General features: G+C 35.9%; 1 protein-coding gene across 4 annotated transcripts in view; it reads right to left on the bottom strand.

The window, feature by feature from the left end:
• LOC150096005 (1-acyl-sn-glycerol-3-phosphate acyltransferase gamma-like) overlaps window positions 1-21,550 on the bottom strand; it is a 172,751-nt gene that overhangs the window by 24,625 nt on the left and 126,576 nt on the right. For all 4 annotated transcript variants that reach the window (XM_090409114.1, XM_090409113.1, XM_090409112.1 and 1 more), the window contains exon 6: window positions 2,501-2,685. In XM_090409114.1, the coding sequence (XP_090265240.1) occupies window positions 2,501-2,685 (185 nt within the window). The remainder of the gene's footprint in view (window positions 1-2,500; window positions 2,686-21,550) is intronic.

Below are 21,550 nucleotides of genomic sequence, written 5' to 3'. Positions count from 1 at the left end.
ATCAGCAAAGCTGGTATGGTGGGAAGTCAATTGAATAAATTCATATGGAATAAGAGAGAAATTAGTCGGAACACTAAATTAGCTGTATACAAGATAGTGTTCAAACCAGTTTTAACTTATGGATCTGAGAGCTGGGTCAGAAGTAAAACACTTGACCAAAGACTAGAGACCACAGATATGAGAGTCCTGAGAAAGATTATAGGCGTGAACAGATGGCAACAATGGCAATATCATATTAAAAATGAGGATATTAGGAAAGAACTTGACATCGTCAGCATCCAGGAATGCGTTAGCAGAGCTAATCTCAGGTGGTATGGTCACTTAAATAGAATGGGCGAGGAAAGATTAGCAAAACAAGTGTTCTCTGCCAGGGTGGCAGCAAAACGACCCAGAGGAAGGCCAAGATATAGGTGGATTGATACGATACAAAGTGCTTTAGACGATAGAAATATAAGATCTGATAATGTTGGAGTCTTGACAAGTAACAGACTGATTTGGAGGAAAATTGTAGATAGGAAATTAATAATGATGTAATTTTTTTCATGTAGTACTATCATATCCTGTACACCCCTTGAGGGTACATGGCAGGAATTTGATGATGATGATGATGGTATTTACATAATTCTTCCACCAGCATTGATACTTGAATTTGTAAACTAATGATATAGGAAATTATTTGAGGGGAAATATGATGCATAGCTGAGTAGAGCAATAGTAAATAATGGTGATGCAGAGATCCTGTAGGATGATTTAAATAGACTGACAGTATGGGTAAGGATTAATGGTGTAAGTTAATATGGTAAAGTGATGTCCTCTTTAACATGGATTATGCACTTTGGAATGAGTGATTATAAGCTGTGTACTACACTGACAAATGAACTGCAGGAAATTGAAGTTCATAGACATGTTACAAGAGTGGTTATCTCATTGTATCTACACCAGGAGTGTGTGTGTGTGTGTGTGTGAGTGAGAGAGAGAGAGAGAGAGAGAGAAAAATGAAGTCCTCCCTTTTTTTATAAGGCTTTAACATGGACTCATCTGGACCACTGTACACAAAGGTGGTGGCCTGAGTTCCTTGGGGATGAGGAAGTAGTGAGAGAGTGGATCCAGAGGTAAGTGAACAAAATGGTGACATCTAAGGAATGCTTCCTCTGAGAACAGATCAAAAGGTTTGTGGGCTACAAAAATTGGGTAATAGGAAATATGATAATTATTACAATACAGTTAATAGATAAAACAACATGGCGAGGATGTTATTAAATCAGTGACAATCAACAGTGAGTGCTTTGTCAGTGAATAAGTAAAAGAAATAGAGGTATGATAGGTATTATGTAAATAATGGTTAGTGTAAACATCCTGTGATGAGTCTACTGATTCCACGAGGTTACTCAAGCAATAATAATTCTGCTGAAGCTATTCTAGTAGCTGGCTCCCCCCCCCCCCCCCATGTTCATCGTGGGTGGCTGATGAAATAGTAGGAGGCATAGTTTGTTTAACTCAGTAACTCAGGGATATCCCTAGTTGACACCTCAACAAACCAAACACACATTTTCAACTAAAGCAGAAAAGCAGTTTGACTGGTTAACACTGCAAATCCCAAACAGCCTGCACATTTACTCATTCCAGAAAAGTGATAATTGAGCTGGGAGATTTAGTGTTAAGTAATTTCTAGCAGATACATCTGGGATATTTCAGTTAATTAGCAATGAACATTCATAACAAAAACAGACTACGAATCAGAAGTTAATGACAATTACAGAAAAGAGGACAATGAAATGAGATCTACTTCAATTCTAAAAGAAACTTAAATTATTATTAATTTCCTATCTTCCCTTTTACATTAGGCTCAAAACCTTGGCTTTCTTAGAAACCTGACACTGCTTATGATAAAATGATAAATGCTATCTGTACCGTTCATAAATTGTGCATTCTGATATTTGCCTGCTTTGTGAGATGAAAAACCTGAGTTTCTGGAAAAGCTACTAATATTTTGATTTAAGGAATGATAAAGTTATCCAGATTTTATATAGTGTTGCCGATTTTTTTTTTTTTTTTTTTTAATGCAGCTGACAATTCATTCCTTTTTAAGACATTTTTAATAAGTAAATTATTATTTCATACAAATTCATTATAAACCATGTTCTTTTCTTCCAGTACCTACTTAGCTGAAGATATAAATATCAAGCAATACTGAGGAATTCAATGCTATACAGGTGTTTGGGGGTGGGGAATCCTACAAATATAAATAGTCCTGCACACACCACAAAACCAATTACAATTTACAATCAACTCTATAACAACAACATAGTAAATTCATTCACTAAAAATTACTGTACAGCCAAATCCACCCAGTTATGGTGTTGGCTGGACAGTTATTTCAATGTTATTCTATAGGAAGTTCATTACAGTGTTCCTGTAAAATAAACATTTCATATGAGTTCAATAAGAGACTGACTAACAGAAAAGTTAATACAAATTTTAACTATTAAGGAATTGATACCTTTTGCTGATAACACTGATATAACCATTCTGCACATTCTTCTAGAGAATCTGTAGGAATTTCATCCAGAGGAATTTTTCTCAAATACATCTCAGCCTCTAATTTTCTGCCAAACAGGATATTAGAAAAAGTGGGTTCTGCTGATTCTTTTGTAAATGCGAGTTGAATATCATAAAGTGCTGGTGCTGTTCAAAGTACAAATTACTTTTCTTAAAATGGATATTTGAAATAATCACATTTAAGTTTGCAAATATTTGTTCAAATGACTTCTGAAAAACTTTACCATTTGATAAACATTCAACAGATTAAAAAAAAAAAAAAAAAACTTTAAGCATTCAGTTTTTAAATAAGTTAGCCAAAATTAAGACAATACAAATAATTTAGAAATGAAATACATGTGTTTGAGTTTATAACATAACTTGAAGACAGCATCACATAAATTACTCTTGAGCAACACTTTTATTCATCTTGAGCATAAGATGAAGTATATTTCAATTACACAGAAATGCACTGGGAAATGATAGTGAACTGTTCTGCAAGGCTATGAAAATCAATTCTGAAAACTTTGGAAAGCAAGGCCTTTAAACATATGTAATAGAAAAATTCATTAGAATGGATGACTGCATGAAGACATTTTTATTTTTTAAATTGGATTTGGAGGCTAAATAATAAAACCCTCCTACAAAACAGGCAATTTTAATCTGTTCTACTGTGTTTTTTTCTTAGAATTATTAGTGTTTTATAATATATTTCTGCTGATTGAGTTTTCATTGAATCCAATATATTTGGATTCAATTAAATATACCTAATATACCGTATATTCTGGCATACAAGTTGACCTGACATATAAGTCGACTTGAAAAATTTCTTTTTCGTACTGACCAGTTGAGCAATAGTGAACTAAAGTGCAATGGCTCCTTTTAAAAGAATGAAATATGACGCGAGTTTTAAGTACAAAGTGATTAAATTTGCAAAAGAAAATACTAATTGTGTTGCTGCACATCAGTTCAGAGTAAAACCAAAAACTAGTTCACGATTGGAGAAAAAATGAAACTTTAATAATAAAAATGCCAAAAAATAAGTGCGCATCACAGAAAGGAATTTGTAAGTGGCCTATTCCGGAAAATAATGTTGCAAAAATCGCCAAAATGAACTCATTATAATAAGAAATAATATTCGTTTATTTGCTTTGAAGTGGGACAAAGCAAATAAAAAGGACAGCGAAAACTTCAAAGCTACAGTGAGTTGGTGTAGACGGTTTATGGAAAGGAAAAATTTAGTGCTTCGACTAAAAACGAAAATCACACAGAAGCTGCCAAAGGATTTGGATGATAAGTTATTAAGTTTTCAAATTTATAATTGCTAAAAGAAAGCAAAAAAATTATTTATTGTCTCAAATCGGAAATATGGATGAAACTCCAATTATGTTTGACATGATCGAGAATAGAACAGTAGAATTGAAAGGATCTAAAACTATTTCTTCAAAAACAACTGGACATGAAAAATGCTGTTTCACAGTTGTACTTGCTTGTATAGCTGATGGTCCTAAATTAAAACCTATGATAATTTTTAAAAGAAAACCAATGCCAAAGATCAAAATTCCAAGAAACGTTTTTGTCCATGTTCATGAGAATGGCTGGATGGATGAAGCAGGAGTTAAACTATGGATAAAAAATACAGATCTTTGTTATATTCCCATGATCTCTCAATTATTTGTTGTAAAGTGAAAATCTGATCCTGTGACAGCCTCTATTTGGCCTGAATCCAGCTTGTTTTTCACCAAGCTTCTCTTCCACAATCCTTCTCAACCATATCTCAAGTACACTTGCATATATTTACCAGGAACGCTCAGAGAAATACCTCTGTAATTCTCACATTCAGTTTTATTTCCCTTTTTTTTTTATATATGGGTACTATGAGAGCTCTACTTTAATCATCTGGAATTCGTCACTCTGTCCAGGCCTTCTGAACTATGCAGTGCAGCCACTGTAAGACTTTTTACCTCCATACTTGAGCATTTCTGGTTGAATATCATCTACTCCTGCTGCCTTTCCATATTTCAGGCTTTTGATGGCTTTTTCTACTTCAGGTATGGATATGTATTCCTGACTGCATGCCTGGTCAGTGTATTTTTACCACTGTGCTGTCATCACTGTTTGTTTCGTTTAGTAATTTTTCGAAGTAATTACTCCATACTTGAAGGATATCTTTGCTCCTGTTTTCATGTTACCTTTATCATCTCTAATTCCTTTTACAGCACTCTTTTCTCTATTTCTAAGCTTCTTCAACAAACTTCAGCATATCTTGAAACATTCTTGATATTTATTTTCAATATTCTTACCAAAGTCCTCCCATGACTTTTGCTTAGCTAGTTTTACAGTGTTTAGCTTTCTTACATTTGTCTCTGTATTCTCTAAGAGCACAAGTTGACTTATTTGCCAGAAACTTTTGATATGCTTTCTTCTTTTCTTTCACTGCCTCTAACTTCCTGTCCACCATGGAGTTCTGATTTTCTATCCTTAGAGACGATCTCACCCCATGCCTCTCTGGCTGAATCAATCAGTGTTTTCTTGAGGGCTTGCCACTGAATCTCCAAGGTTTGGTTCCTGCTCTCAAACTCTTTAATTTTTTAATGAATAATATTTGTGTATTTTAGTCTACAGTTCACATCTGAGAACTGCTGAACTTTTATTCACTTTAAACCTTTCTCACATGTTATTCTTTTCAATATGAAATTCAATTTTATCCTTCTCAAGACCAAATGGTGATCACTTCCAATTTCAACTCCTCTGTACACTCTGATGTCCTGCAGTAGGGAGAAAACATCACTATCCACAATAACATATTTAATGAGACTTTTCTTATTCCTTGCCTTTTCTCTCCATGTTAATTTGTGTGCATTTTTATGTTGGAACATTGTGTTTGCTCTTTTCTCCAAATTTTCCTGATATATTTTTGTATGTCTGACAATCATTTCCTACTCTGCTATTTAGATCCCCAAACAAGGACCAATTTTTCCTTTTTCACTGTGTCAGTTGCTTTCTCTAAAGCCTCAAAAAATTCTTCCACTTCTACCTTAGTAGAACTTTCTATGGGACCATAGGCACAGATAAGTCTCATTGTCCATTCCCCCAATTCTCATTTTTGCCCACATCACTCTACTTGAGACTGCTTGCCATTCAAGAAGATTAGCCTCGTATTTAGTGTTGAATACTATGACTGCTCCTTCTTTTCCTTGATTTTCATTGCCTGAATATAACATTTGTATTTATTGCTCAGAAAGATCTCACCATTTTTTGCCATTTTTGTTTCAGTCACCCCTATTATGTCAATCTGGTACTTATCCAATTCCTCAACTAGCTCCATTTCTTTGTCATTCAGGTTTCTTATGTTGATCTTGAACTCTGATGATGATGTTGAGTTAGGATGGGTTTTAGGATATGTTTCAGTAACTGACTTTTCGCTGTTTGCCCTGGTTCCCTGGCAAAAGCAACAGGGGACTTGCTTAACCAAGAGATGCTCCAGCCAGTATGAAATTCTGTCATATTGTACCATCATTCTATATTTTGGTTTAGGCCAATAAGAATATAATTTGGTCGGCTAAATCCCAAATTGCAAGCCCATGCTTATTCGTTATCCAGGTAGATACCTAACAGAGTGCACCACGAGAAGGTGAGGATTGGACATTAAGTCAGAATACTGACCAGGGCTTCTAACCTTCTGGTCGAAATACTGACCAGGTAGGTATTCCGACCTGGTCGGTAGCTGCATTCCTTTAAAGGCTATGTGGAGGTCTCCTCGCAGTTGTATAGCTTCGACCCTTAAGTACCCCAACTATTGATTTTAGCACCCTTAAGCACCTCATCTATTGATTTTAATGTACTTAGTAATGCCTGGCTCATTAAATCTGTACAATTCATAATTGTATCTTTTTCTTTGCATCCCATTCTCTTGTATTGCTCACAAAATATGTCCAAGAACTTTTCTTTCAAATAGACCTAACAATCATCTTTCATCTGCCATTGATAATACACAGTTTTCAGAGGAATGAAAGTTAATACTGGTCTTATAAGCACTTTGTACATAGTTATTTTTGTTTTTCTTGAGATAAAAAAAAAACTAAGTTTTTTCTAAGTCCACAGAGGCATTTATTTGCAGAAAGAATGCATTTGTTAATCTAAACATTGATGTAATTTTTATAATTACCTTCTGATCCCAGGTTTATAAAACTATATATAGTTTCAAATTTATAGGACCCAATTTCAATTTGAGAAGATCATCATCACAAGTTTTTCTTGTTATATATTTTGTTTTTTCTTGGTTAATTTGAAGATGCATCTTTTTTGCTGCCATTTCTAAATTGTTAAAAGTTTCTTTCATTGCTTTTTTTGTATCCTTTCTATAATATCGTCTGCATATGCCAGAACTTGTATAGACTTGTAGAAGATAGTTCCTCTTGTATTAATACCAGCGAGATGCTGGTAAGGATTTCTGGAAACCTTTACAAGCAAAAATAATTTCATTCAACAATAAGCAAGCTAAGGCATCCCCTTGTCGAACACCATTTTTTATATGTATTAGATCAGAGGTTTTGAATTTTAATCTGACATTGAGTGTTTCTCATTGTAGCTTTAAGGTAATAAGTTTCTGAGGTATCTGTAGTTCCTTCATTGCAACAAATAAATTAGATCTGTATGCTGTTGTATGTAGCTCTAAAATCTATGAAGGGATGGTGTGTTTCAATTCCAAACAGATTGCATTTTTCAAGTATCTGGCATATAGCTAAAACCTGATCATTTGTAGATCCTCACGGAATCCACACTGATAATCATCAATAGCATTCTCTACATAAGGATAAAGTCTCTTGAATAGAATATGTCAGGGAAAATATTATAGGTAGAATATAATAAATTGATTCCACTATAGGTAGAACAGATTATTATATCACCTTTCTTATATATAGGGCATATTATATTATACTCTAATTCCACTCAATTGGAATTGTTTCTTTAATCCAGATTTTGGTTATAAGTTGACACACCTACCTGAAATATTCTGTAACTGCATTTTTTATTAATTCATTGTATCATATTTATTCCTAGGACCTTATTGTTAAGTTTTGTAATAGCTGGTTCACTTTAGCAATTGTTGGAATTGGTTCAACTGTTTCAAGAACTTCTGTTTGACTATTTTATCCATGTCATCCAGTTGATCAGATATATTAGTATTTAACAGTTCATCAAAATGATCTACCTATCTTTCTAGTATCCTTTCATTCCCACTCGGAATTATGCCCTCCATATTCCTATAACATTGTTCTAGGCTGGAAGTCTTTCCGGCTTTTATTTAACTTCTGATAGCAGGTCCTATGGAGATGTTCCGATTTTGTTTTCATAATGTTTCTTCTTTCTTTATGTATGTATGACTGTGTTACTACTTCAAGTTTCCTGGGAGTGAAAATCAAAAGTGCAGGAAGCCTCTGACTCGCATAAGAGTTATGTTCTGCAAACTTTACCTAACTTAGCTCAAATTTTACGTAAGTTGGATTTAACTACTTGTCCATTAATCACACACCCTATTGCTTATGTGTATGCATGCAGTAGTGCATTAAAATGTTTTAAAGGTTGTTAGCTTCATTCACAGAATTCACACACAAATTTGATTCTTAATTATTAATGCAAAGTAATATAATACAGTATTAATAATTACTAATCCAATTTGTGTGAATAAACTAACAGAATAGTCTCCAAAACACTTACGGGGGGTGGTCTGAAAAGTTCTCGGCCTAACAATGAAGAAACGAATTTATAATTTCAAAATGATTTTTATTCTTCAAAATAATCTCCCTCAAGACTAATACATTTATTCCAGTGATACTCCAGTGCATTATCCCATCCATGTAGTGGTTCTCAGTAAGATCTGCAAAATACCCCTCTACAGCTGCAATCACCTCTTGATTCGAAGAAAAACGCTGACCATCAAAGAAGAGTTTTAGTTTGGGAAGAGATAGAAGTCAGAGGGAGCCAAATCTCGGGAATAGGGTGGATGTTCCAACAATTCATAGTGCAGATCCCTTAATTTTCCCATTGCCAAAACACCTTTATGGGCAGGTTTGTCCTGATGAATTTACAATTCTTCATGCAAAATATATCCTACGTCCTTTTGAGATGCCTATAGTCTCAGCAATTTCACGCACTTTGACTCGCCGGTCATCCAATACCATATCGTGCATTTGATCAATGATTTCTGGTGGTGTTACACTTTTTGGATGTCCTTCACATGGATCATCTTCAAGGCTAGTACGGCCATATTTAAACTCAGCAGCCCATTTCTTAATTGATGAAAATGAAGGAAAAGAGTGCCCTTAAACTTTTACGAACTTCGAATGAATTTCTTTTGGCATTAAACCATCTTTTACAAAAAATTTTATAACCACATGATACTCAATTTCATCCATTTCAAGGGATACAGACAACACTTTTGCTTCAGACAGCTGCATAAAACAAACTACTTGATAGAATGATTTGCAATTTCACATGGATGCTTATGACAGCTGTACCAACTTAGGGGAAAAAAAAATCTTGCCGATAGTGTTGCCATCTATGGTCGAGGCCATGAACTTTTCAGACCACATTCATACAAGAGTGTAGAGAGGATTTGAAATTGGAAGTGACCTCTCTTAGTGCCGAGTAGGGTAAAAATAAATATCACATTCAAAATAACAATATGAAAGAAACTTTTAAAATTGTCTGCAAGGAGAGAAAAATAAGATCACCATGGTGGACACAAGCTAAAGAAGCAGTTCTGGAAAAAAGAAAGCATACTGAAAGCTCCTAGGAAATAAGTTGGCAGATACCCTAAAAGAATCTAGAGAAAACTGTAAGAGAGCTAAGCTATGTGTAAAAGTAGCTAAAGTCATGGGAAGACTTCAGTAAGAATATATCTAGTAGTGAACAAATTAATCCGAACACTCACATTTCAAAGAAATATTTTAATTTCGCAAGAAATATAAAAATTAAAACTGCAACTTTACCTAATAATTTATATGTAATCCTCTGTTCCTAATGAGTTCATTAATATGCGTAGACATGGACTCTACCAACGTAGAACACATTTTTCTTATTTCTGAATCTTGAAACCATACTTTTATAATGTATTGTATTAAGTTGTTTGTATTATAATTTAATTTTCCAAGTCTCGTTTTCACTATGGCCCACAAATTTTCCATTGGGTTAATGTCAGAGAGTTAATTAGCCACCGAAACAATTGGATGTTGTTATTTTTGAAGAACTCTTTCACTTTTTTTTTTTGAAGTGTGGCATGAGGCAAGATCCAGTTGGAAGACGAGTTCTTTGTCTTTCTGGATCTGTAGGACCACTCCTTTCTCCAATATTTTTATGTAATGGTCACTTTTCATCATACTGTCAACAGGCACAAGTGATCCTGGACAGTCACATGTAAAACAACCCCAGAACATGTTTTCAGCTGAGTGTTTAGGAGCTTGTTGAAGATGGACAGAAGAAGTCTTCTCAGCCACCGATTTGCAAACATAGGGTACTTACCCTCCTTGGTCAAAGAAATGGCTCTCATCTGAGAATATTGACCTTCTTCCACTTCTCAACAGTCCAATCTTTGTGCATTTTTGCCCACTGGAGCCTCTTTTTCTGAATAGCCTTCATCAATGGTTGTTTATTTTTTTGTCTGTGGGCAGTCCCTCCATGCTTCCAACAATCTTCGATGGACTGTCATGTCAGAAACATTAATCCCACTAGCTGCCAAATCTCTAAGTCCACAACAGACAATCTTGGATTCATTTTGCTTTTCCTAACTAGCAAATAATCTTGAGTAAGTTTAGTTTTCCTTGTTTGGCCACATTTTCCTTTTCTGTCAGGAGAAAATATCTCTCTCTCCCTAAACCACTTTAAAATTGCATTAACAGCCAACACCATTCTCAATGGCAATATATCTTTGAGTCATGGATGTGTGCTGAGAAAGAGTACATATTTTTGAATACTTTTGGAGATGTATCCATTTTATAGCTACAAACTAAATAAAACACTATTATTATTATTATTACGGGTATCTCTATGGAGTCAGTAGACTCATCGCACGAGAGACCCAAACTATCAAAACAATATCATATCTCTTCTCGAATTCATTTACAGACGAAGGGCTCACAACTGAGTCAGGCAATGCATTCCACTCATTCACCACCCTCCAGGTGAAAAACCCTCATTCTCACACCCGTGTTAACCACACTTTTCCTTAATTTCCAGGGATGACCTCTTGTTCTTCCATCACTATCATACAGCTGAAACATTTCCCCTGCATCAACCTTATAAAAACCTTTTAGTAATTTAAATGTCTCTATCATATCCCCTCTTCTCTGCCTATCAACCAATCTCTGCAATCCACAAGCTCTCAATCTATCAATGTAGGGAGCATTTTTTACATCACTCACCAACCTAGTCATTCTCCTCTGAACCCTTTCCACAACCTCCTCATCTCCAAGGAATCCAGGTGACCAGACCTGAGCACAGTAATCCAAATGTGGAAGTATCAACACTTTATAAAGGGAATAATAACTTCTTTATCCCTGGATGTTAGTGTGTTCCTCAATAACCAAGTAATTCTATGTACAATCTTGGACACCACTTGCAATGTGTTCCCTGAACTTCATCTCCCTATCCACCAACACCCCTAAGTCCCTAGCCTCATCAATCTCTTGGAGTACCGTTTCATCAATGTAGTACACAGCTGGTAATCTTTCAATCCCAAAATGCATAACGTTACACTTTTCCACATTGAACTACCCAACTTTTCACCATCAGCAAACAACTGAATATCTCCCTTTAAGCCATTTCCTATATCATTTATGTACAAATTAAATAACAATGGTCCAAGCACAGGGCCCTGAGGACACCACTGATCACCTACCTCATCCTGGACTCTGCTCCTCCATACATCACCTTCTGGTATCTCTCCCTGAGCCATTCTCCTATCCATATCATCAGTTTAGTATCCATCTGCTCCAATTTGCACAACAGTATTCCATGGGGTATCCTGTCAAAAGTCTTAGCAAAATCCAGAAATACCACTGTGTAGTTTCCTTTGTCCAACTCAGATGTCATTCTATTATAAAAAGTTAATAAGTTGCTAAGGCAAGATCGACCTTTAACAAAACCATGTTGGTCCCTATAGAGTATCATATCCTGATCCACCTATTCTTGAATTTTGTCTTTAACTGACTTTTCCAATACTTTTACCACCACTCCCGAGATGGTGGTTGGCATGTAATTAATTACTGCAGTTTTAGAGCCGCCCTTATGCAAAGGAACTACTTTGCCTTACCTTCCACTCCCTAGTGACCATACCAGAGTTCAAACTTAAGTTAAATAACCAAGTAATAGGCGTTGACAATTCCTTTGCACATTCACGTAACACCCGAGCTGATATTCCATCTAAATTAAATGCAGTGTTTGGATTATACTAAGTACCTCTGATTTCTTAACTTCAATTCTCACATTAGTTTTTGCTACAGGTACAGAGATATCCTCACTTGGGTGATAGACTTTTGACAAGTGATCACTCCGTAACTCTACTATTGCATCTGAATTTGTCACCTCAATACCATCAGCACCCACTAAAGTTATTCTTCCTTTTACTTGCCACATAGCAGAAGAACTCTTTGGGATTACCCTTGATCTCCTTGGCTAAGGTCTTCTCATAATCTGATTTAGCTTTTCTTACTATGCTGGTAACCTTCCTAGCTTGAGCCTTATACTGCTCATGGGTGTACTGATCGTCTTTCTCCTTGTACATTCTCCATAACATTTTCTTTTTTTTTTTTTGCAGATCAAGCTTGATACTACTACTCATCCATCTAACGCCTACCTTGTTTGTCTTCCTGACCATGGGGACACAATCTGATATTGCCTTCCTCAGATACCTGCTGATTTTATCCCATGCACTGCTAACAACATCTTTCCCCTGCAATATGTTCTGCCATGGGATGGCTTCAAGTTCACTCCGAAGCTTGTTATAATTGCCTAACTTGTAGTTCTGTATGTACTCCCTTCTTAAGAGAGAAATCTACAAATTTTGCCACCTCCCATGTCAATACCACATGGTCGCTCTCACCAACTGGAGGAAACGAGGACACCTTACTTATGCATATATCCTCTGAACCAATGACCAGGTCCAACACTCTCACACCACTTGTCCCTTCAGTTATGTGCTGTTTCAAGTAATTATCTCGTAGAAGATGTATGAATTACATTTACTTTTTGCCATGTGATATTTCCTCCTTCCAACTGATATCACGATAATTAAAATCCCCCATAATAATCCTCTGCATTCATTGCACTAATTTGCTGATGCATGAATTCAATACCCCCCCCCCCCCCATACCTTCTGGCCTATAGCAGCAACTAACTGTATATTTGGTTGCATTGGTCACTATTTCACACCAGACCGCCTCAAATGAACTATCATTCACATGTCTATCATCTTCATATACTACTTTCTTTGGTTGCAACTCATCGGCTATCATCAATAGTACTCCTCCACTGTTCTATCTTCTCTATCCTCCCAGAAAATACTGTATCCATCACATTCAATTCCAGTGACCACATCTTCTGCTGACAGCAAAGTTTCACTAATGCCTACAACTTTTGGTGAGATTGCACTGACTAATGCCAAAAATTCTTCCCTCTTATTTCAAATACTTCTTGCATTGGTATACAAAAATTGCAGATTCCCTTTAGTTCTTGTACCAGCTTTAGAACTGATATACATGCCACTAATTTCAGTAGTGGCATGTATATGCCAATTTTTATCTACTCTATTCTGCAATTTATTCTGCGAATAAATTGCAGAATCGTCTACTTAACTCATAACTGACTGGTTTGCAACCGCCCAGGATTAGCTCCCAATGAGCCAGTTTCTTCGAAATGACTAATCATTTGTCGCAGAAGATACTGTTCAGAAAACAGTAACTTCTTCAATCGCTTATGCCCTTCCATGTTCAGATGCAACCCATCTCTTGCATGCAGCTGTCTTTTTCCTTCAAACACGCTCCAGACATCAACAAATTCAAGACCTCTTTTTTTTTTAACATTCTTGCAATCATATCATTCATTATCATCAGTCGTTAACTTAACTCATAATTGTCAAAACAAAGCAGCACACGCACTATTTTCCCATTGTAATTTTTCTTCTTCATGATATCTAACAATGTTCTTAAATCTTTTGCTACCCGATTTATACTACCACTGAGGTCATTTGTATCCGCCATAACTATCATCTTTTCTGCATCATGCCCTCTCTTTATTGCTAAAGCCACTCTCTATTGTTCCACCAGCCAAGCACTCCTCAGGCATACCACTATGAATACAAGCTTGTTTACATCATTAATAAATATCGTGGAGACAGTTAAAAACAAGCAGCACTCAACCAAAATAGTAAACTAAAATCAAAGCCGAAACCAAAAATCAAAATTATTGTCAACTGAAAAAAGACCAAACCAAATTAAAATCATGACAAAAATTTGGGTTGTTCAAATTTCAGATTAATTTGTTCAAACACTGTATAAGATAAATATCAGGAAGACAGCAAAATGTTCTGGGGAGGGTGGGCTATTGAAAAGGTTTAGAAATGGAATGAAAAAAAATAAAAGAGGATAAAATTGACATGAAAATTGAAGGTAAGGATATTCCAGATATCTAGAGTAATTAGTTTGAAATACTGTTAAACAAAACAAGCAGTGACAGAACAGTGGTAGAAAATATTCAAGAGGAATGTAAACAGGAGGACTTATCATTACTTGAAGTAGAACAAGCTATCAAAAGCCTGAAATGTGGAAAGCAGCTGGAGTTGATATTTGACCAGAAATGCTGAAATACAGATGTACAGTTTGATCAGAATTAAAGTATCCCTGTTAAAAGCCTTGTGGAGCACCACCCAAGTGATCCAAATGCTGCAAAACTGTGCAGGAATAAATTGTGTGTCATGCAGAAGTGATATCTGAGAGAGAGAAAAAAAAAGTAGTTTCAAAATTCATCACCAAGGGGGCACTTGAATGATGTACAGAATGTAGATGTAGTAATTTTTCTGTGTGTGTAAGGAGAAAAGTTACACAAGTATAAATAATACATTTTTACTCGCGTCCATCATGCATTCATGGGCTGTACTGTTCAATGTGCTGCCTTTCCCAGTATGCTACAAACTGCATCCTTTGCACAGTGTGTTCAATGGCAGAACGTAGCTGGTCGGGACTGATATTGTGCACATGCGGCTTTGTAGCACTGTTTTTCAGCGCTGACAACTTATCAGGATGATCTTGATAAACCCTGTTTTTGAGAAATCCCAAGGGCTAGAACAGAATGGGAGGGATCAGATCTGGTGAACGAAGCAGTGATGCAGTGGGAAATGCATGGCTTCTAAAAATGTTTTCAAAGAACCTCTTGTACGGATTGACCAATGTGTGGAGGGATCCCATCCCATTTTCAAAAATGACTGCATCCATGCTCAGGTGCTGCTATAGCATAACAAAATTATTTATGATATAATGATGCCTCTCAGCAGTAACTGAGTAGGTCATAGGACTGTACTGGTGAATGTCCTCAAAGAAGAATGGTCCAATGATAAATGAAGCTGTGAACCTGCACCAGACAGTAAACTTTGGGTGAATGCAAAGGAGTTTGTTGGATTGCATGCAGATTTTGTGTATCCCATACCCCCACAATTGCAGGTATTCACAGGTTCGTTCAGGTGAAAATGAGCTTCACCTGCCCACAAAATTATCCACAGCAACACAGCGTTCAAATCCACTCCAGCAAAGAACTTCTCAGTGTATCATGAATAACACTGTTATTCATGGCTTGCTCCAGCAGTCACAACTTTATTCACTTGTTGTGAACTGACTGGTTTGCAACTGCCCAGGATTAACTCCCAATGACAAAACGACTAATCATTTGTCACAGAGTACATGGAAATAGTGAACTTTGTTGACATTTGTTCAGGTGACAAAGTTTGCAAAGTGCAGCAACAATATTGCATTTGCTTAGATAGTATAACTTCATGAGCAAACCATGTTGGGATAAGGTTAGTGTCACTACTGTGGATGATATTAATAACCAGAATGAAGGGAAAAATCCAATGTCCATCTTTTTAAACCCTACTGGCACCTGCCAAGTTCTTGTGATATGCAAATTCCATGCATTTGGTGTTTATAATCCCCTGGTGGTGAATTTTGGAACTACGTTTTTCTCTCAAATATTGCTTTCACGTGACACACAATGTATTCCTGCAAAGTTTCGCAGCATCTGGATCATTAGATGGTGTTCCACAAGACCTTAACCGGGGATACTTTAATTTAAGTATAAAAGTTTTGCAATGGAGTGCCTGGTCTGAAGGCCAAATTCCAGATGATTGGGAGTATAGCTAGTTTCCATCTATGAAAAGGGGAATAATGCTGATTGTGAGTATGATAGAAGAATTTCTCTACTTAGTGATTCAGGTAAAATTTGCAACCATGCCTGAGAAGAGACTAAGAAAAATTGTGGAAGAGAAAACTTGGAGACCAAAAAGGGCCAAAGAGAGAATGTCAAGATAACTATTTGTCTTAAAGTGCAACCCTAAGACATCATGAGAATATAAGGTCTGTACTTTAGTTTTTCAGATCTGGAAAAGACATACGAGAAAGTGATCAAAGAAAAGTTTATCAAAACACTGCAATCGTATAGGGTAAATGGAACATTATACATAGTCTATATTTAAGTTGTGAGTAATTAGAATTGAAGGAAATACAGGAAAAAGGTTTGGAGTAAAATCAGGTGTATAAGACAAGGCACATACCATCTCCACTCATATTCATCATGTATATCAGGGGTGGTCTTTTAAGTTCCATGCACCAATTTTTTTTTACATACGAGTTCAGATGTGACATACAACTCTTGTACCCTTAAAAACTCCCTGGAAAAATATGTTAATATAGACATGACATATTTACTTGTATTTACTAGAATCTACTTGTAGAATTTCTAGGCATGATTTTACTTTCTCAAATATGTCTGGTCCTCTTGTTTTTCCATGAAGCGATTCAAGACAAGTTCTTCAAAAATGTTAAAATTATCACTAATTCCTGTTATAAAAATGCTTAACTGGTTACATCACATATGTCAGCAGATTCATCCAAAGCTAAAGAAAAGAAAGTACAAGCATGCACAAGGTCTTTCAGTTGCTCAGGTCATGTCTTTTATTATGTGAGCAAGTGTTTTCCCATACAATACACAACAGTTTTCCTGGTGGATTCGCTACAAATAAGAACTCATTTTCCCACTGTTCACTGAATTCACGCTTACTATCACCTGTTTTTTCTTTTGCAATGTGATGGATAACTGAATGTAAAAACAAAGCTTAATTCTCGAAAAAGTATAAAACTGCAAATGTTCACAAAGGACAAACAAAGCACAATCCTGTAGTACATGAGTATCGATTGTAAACTGACTGACAAAAACCTGCGACACCCTGCTGTTGCTAATGCTTGGAACAAGGATCAAACAAGTGAATGTGCAAAAGATGTGCACAAAACAATAAAATTGTTAAAAATAATTACTGCTTTTAGCTTTTTTTTTCTTTCTACAAATCGTTTTCTAGTTAATACTTTTTGTATAAATAGGCTTACTTTTTCTTTTATTATTATCATTGAGGTCTAATGGGCCACTTCTAATGGCCACACTTATGGTGCATGCACCAAGTTGGTCATCCCTAATCTATATGAAAAAAGCATTAAACATGATATTAGAATTGAAGATATCAAACTTAGCTCTTTGTTTACAGAGATGATGTACTCCTAAAATCATCCAAGTGCAAATCACTAAGTTTCTCTAAGTACACTGAATAACAACTGCAACAAATATGGCCTGAAAAATCAACAATAAAAAGATCAAAACTGTGGAACAGGTAGGAACACAGAAAACTTCAGCTGCATTCTCAATGGAGAACCTACAGAACATGTAAAATATTCCAGCTATTTAGGCACAGTTTTCAGTGAAAGTGGCATATTAAATCTGGAAATAGACACAGAATAAGCAAAAGTGGTATGTTGGGGGCTAGCTGAATAAATTTATATGGAATAAAACAGAAATTAGCCAAAACACCAAACCAGCAGTATACAAGACAGAGTTCAAACCAGTTTAAAGTTATGGATCTGAGGAGACAGAAATAAAGCATCTGATCAAAGATTAGAGATGGCAGAATGAGAGTTCTGAGAAAAATTAGGACTGGACAGATGGCATCAGTGGCAGAATCCTATTTAAAATGAAGGAAGATATTAAGTAAGATTAGCAAAACAGATGTTTGATGCCATAATGCTAAGATGTCAGGAAAAAAGACCCAGAGGAAGACCAAGGTCTAGGTGGATCGATTCAGTGAGAAGTGATTTAGAAAGTCTGAAATGTTAGAAGCAACAATATTGAAGTGCTGAAAAGTAATAGAGTAATTTGTGGAAAAACTACACATTGGAGATTAATAATATTAACTTAATTGTATAGTACTGTCATAGTAGCCTGTACACTCCTTGGAAATTGATGACAATGTCTTTGTATGTGTATTTATTTTTTTTTTTTAACTCTCTCCCTCACGCATTCAGAATGGTTTAAACTAGTAACCCGGCATTAGTAAGGTGGGGTGTCACAGACCCCAAAGATTTTATATCGACTATAGCTTTTTAACAATGGGTGGTAGTGAGTTATGCCTGAGTATAGCTTCCTTTCCTGTAACCCACTACTCGACGCCATAGACAAGAGGCTGTTGCGCACAAGCAAGTTTAGTGTGGGACCCCCACCTTACCAGTTTTGTTACATTTTTCCACCTTACTAAAGCTGGGTTAAATTTTAAAAAACAAATCAATAAAAATAAAATAAATAAATAAAATAAAATACTGAAACTTCTTGTATACTGCTGGTTTGGTGTTTTGGCTAATTTCTGTTTTATTCCATCATCATCCAATTCCTGCCATGTACCTTCAAGGAGTGTACAAGATATGAATAGTATTACATGAAAATTTACATCATTACTAACTTCCTATCTACAATTTTCCTCCAGATCAGTCTGTTACTTGTCAAGAGTCCAATATTATCATATCCTATATTTCTGTCGTCTAAGGCACTTTGTACCATATCAATCCACCTATATCTTGGTCTTCCTCTGGGTCGTTTTCCTGCCAACCTGGCAGAAAACACTTGTTTTGCTAATCTTTCCTCGCCCATTCGGTTTAAGTGACCGTACCACCTGAGATCATAATAATAAATTTAGTTTAATCCTTTATCCCAGTGAGAGCAAACAAAGTTTGCACCTGAAAATATCTTCAGGACTGAATATAGTGTTGTACTATCTTACCTGGGTAAGTAGTACAACACCAGGCAACGCATAGCAAAGGTGGAGCAAGCTACCAACACTCCTATCCCAGTATCTCCCAAAATGCAAAACACATCTCCTTGTGGATATGTATACTGTTATGCATTAAGGGATTGGCCACTACCCAGACTAGTTTCGACCTTTATTGAGGTCTCTTCAGTGGGAGCCAGGCCCAGAGTTGGAGATACCATGCAGAAGCAAGGTCATCTTTACCTATAGGAGTTGCCAAAAGGTTTGCCACCTTTTTTTATTAAATTGCTCTGGATTTAGAGAAAGATGTTGAAAGTTTATTTTTCACTAGGTTAGACTATAATAAATTTAGTTTAATCCTTTATCCCAGTGAGAGCAAACAAAGTTTGCACCTGAAAATATCATCAGGACTGAATATAGTGTTGTACTATCTTACCTGGGTAAGTATAACACCAGGCAACTCGTAGCAAAGGTGGAGCAAGCTACCAACACTCCTATCCCAGTATCTATAGTGTTGTACTATTTACCCAAGTAAGATAGTACAACACTATATTCAGTCCTGAAGATATTTTCAGGTGCAAACTTTGTTTGCTCTCACTGGGATAAAGGATTAAACTAGATTTATTATAGTCTAACCTAGTGAAAAATAAACTTTCAACACCTGAGATCAGCTCTACTAATGCATTCGTGGATGCTGACAATGTCAAGTTATTTCCTAATATCCTCGTTTTTAATATGATATTGCCATTGATGCCAACTGTTCACGCCTCTAATCTTTCTCAGGATTCTTATATCTGCGGTCTCTAGTCTTTGGTCAAGTGTTTTTCTTCTGACCCAGCTCTCAGATCCATAAGTTAAAACTGGTTTGAAAACTGTCTTGTATACAACTAATTTAGTGTTCTGACTAATTTCTCTCTTATTCCACATGAATTTATTCAGTTGACTTCCTACAACACCAGCTTTATTGATTCTGTTGTCTATTTTCATATTTAATTTACCATCTTCACTAAAAATCATGCCTAAGTAGGTGAAATGTTTAACTTGTTCCACAGGTTCTCCGTTCACAATGCAGTTGACATTTTCAACGCTTCTGAATATTTTCATTGTCTTTGTCTTTTTATTGCCGACCTTCATACCATATCTATTACAACAGTTATTCAATTTAGTCAGGGAATCTAGGAGACTTGTAACGGATTTACTTAGAAGTATAACATCACCCACAAAACACAAACAGCTGACATTAACATCTCCAATTTTGATATAATGTTTAATACCACTTTCCTTAATAATGTGGTCTGTATAGATAATGAATAACAGAGGGGATAATGTGCATCCTTGTCTCACACCAAATTTAACATTAAATCATTTTCCTGTACTTCCAGCAATTGTAACTGCTGACTTACAACTCTAATAAAGACTAAGTATTGCTTGATATAATCCCCCATTGACACCATATAACTGTAGCGTATTGAATAGCTTCTCTCTTGGCACTTTATCATATGCCTTTTCCAGATCGACAACACTTAAATACAGATCTTTGTTATATTCCCATGATTTCTCAACTATTTGTCGTAAAGTGAAGATCTAATCCTGACAGCCTCTATTTGGCCTGAATCCAGCTTATTCTTCACCAAGCTTTTCTTACACAATTCTTCTCAACCGTTTCTCAAGTATACTTGCATATATCTTACCAGGAACACTCAGTAGGGAAATACCTCTGTAATTCTCACATTCAGTTTTATTTCCCTTTTTATATATGGGTACTATGAGAGCTCTACTCCAATCATCGGGAATTCGTCCCTCTGTCCAGTCAAATATCATCTGCTCCTGCTGCCTTTCCACATTTCAAGTCTTTGATGGCTTTTTTCTACTTCAAGTATGGATATGTATTCCTGACTATGCCTGTTGAGTGTTTTTTACCACTGTGCTATCACTGCTTGTTTCATTTAGCAATTTCTAGAAGTAATTACTCCATACTTCAAGGATATCTTTTTTTCCCTGTTTTCATTTCACCTTTATCATCTCTAACTCCTTTTACAGCACTCTTTCCTCCATTTCTAAGCTTCTTCTTCTTCAACAACCTCCAGAATATCTTACCACCTTCTTGATATTTATTTTCAATGTTCTTGCCAAAGTCCTCCATGACTTTTGCTTAGCTAGTTTTACACAGTGTTTAGCTTTCTTACATTTGTCTCTGTATTCTCCAAGAGCACAAGCTGACTTATTTGCCAGGAACTTTTGATATGCTTTCTTCTTTTCCTTCACTGCCTCTTTAACTTCCTGTGTCCACCATGGAGTTCTGATTTTTCTATTCTTGCAGACAACCTCACCACATGCCTCTCTGGCTGAATCAATCAAGGTTTTCTTCAGGGCTTGCCACTGAATATCCAAGGTTTGGTTCCTGTTCTCAAACTCTTTCATTTTTTCTTCAATAATCTTTGTGTATTTTAATCTACAGTTCACATCTGAGAGCTGCTCAACTTTTATTCGCTTTAAAACTTTCTTACATGTTCTTCTTTTCAATATGAAATTCAATTTTATCTTGCTCAAGACTAAATAGTGATCACTTCCAATTTCAAATCCTCTGTACACTCTGGTGTCCTGTACCAAGGAGAAAATATCACTATCAACAATAACATAGTCACTGAGACTTTTCTTATT

The sequence above is a fragment of the Typopeltis vanoorti genome, chromosome 19 (assembly GCF_054136105.1).
Source record: "Typopeltis vanoorti isolate ZY-2024b chromosome 19, IOZ_Tvanoo_1.0, whole genome shotgun sequence".
Taxonomy (NCBI): Eukaryota; Metazoa; Arthropoda; class Arachnida; order Uropygi; family Thelyphonidae; genus Typopeltis; species Typopeltis vanoorti.
The sequence above is the reverse complement of the archived record's forward strand: the minus strand, read 5'-3'. Positions and strand labels throughout refer to the sequence as shown.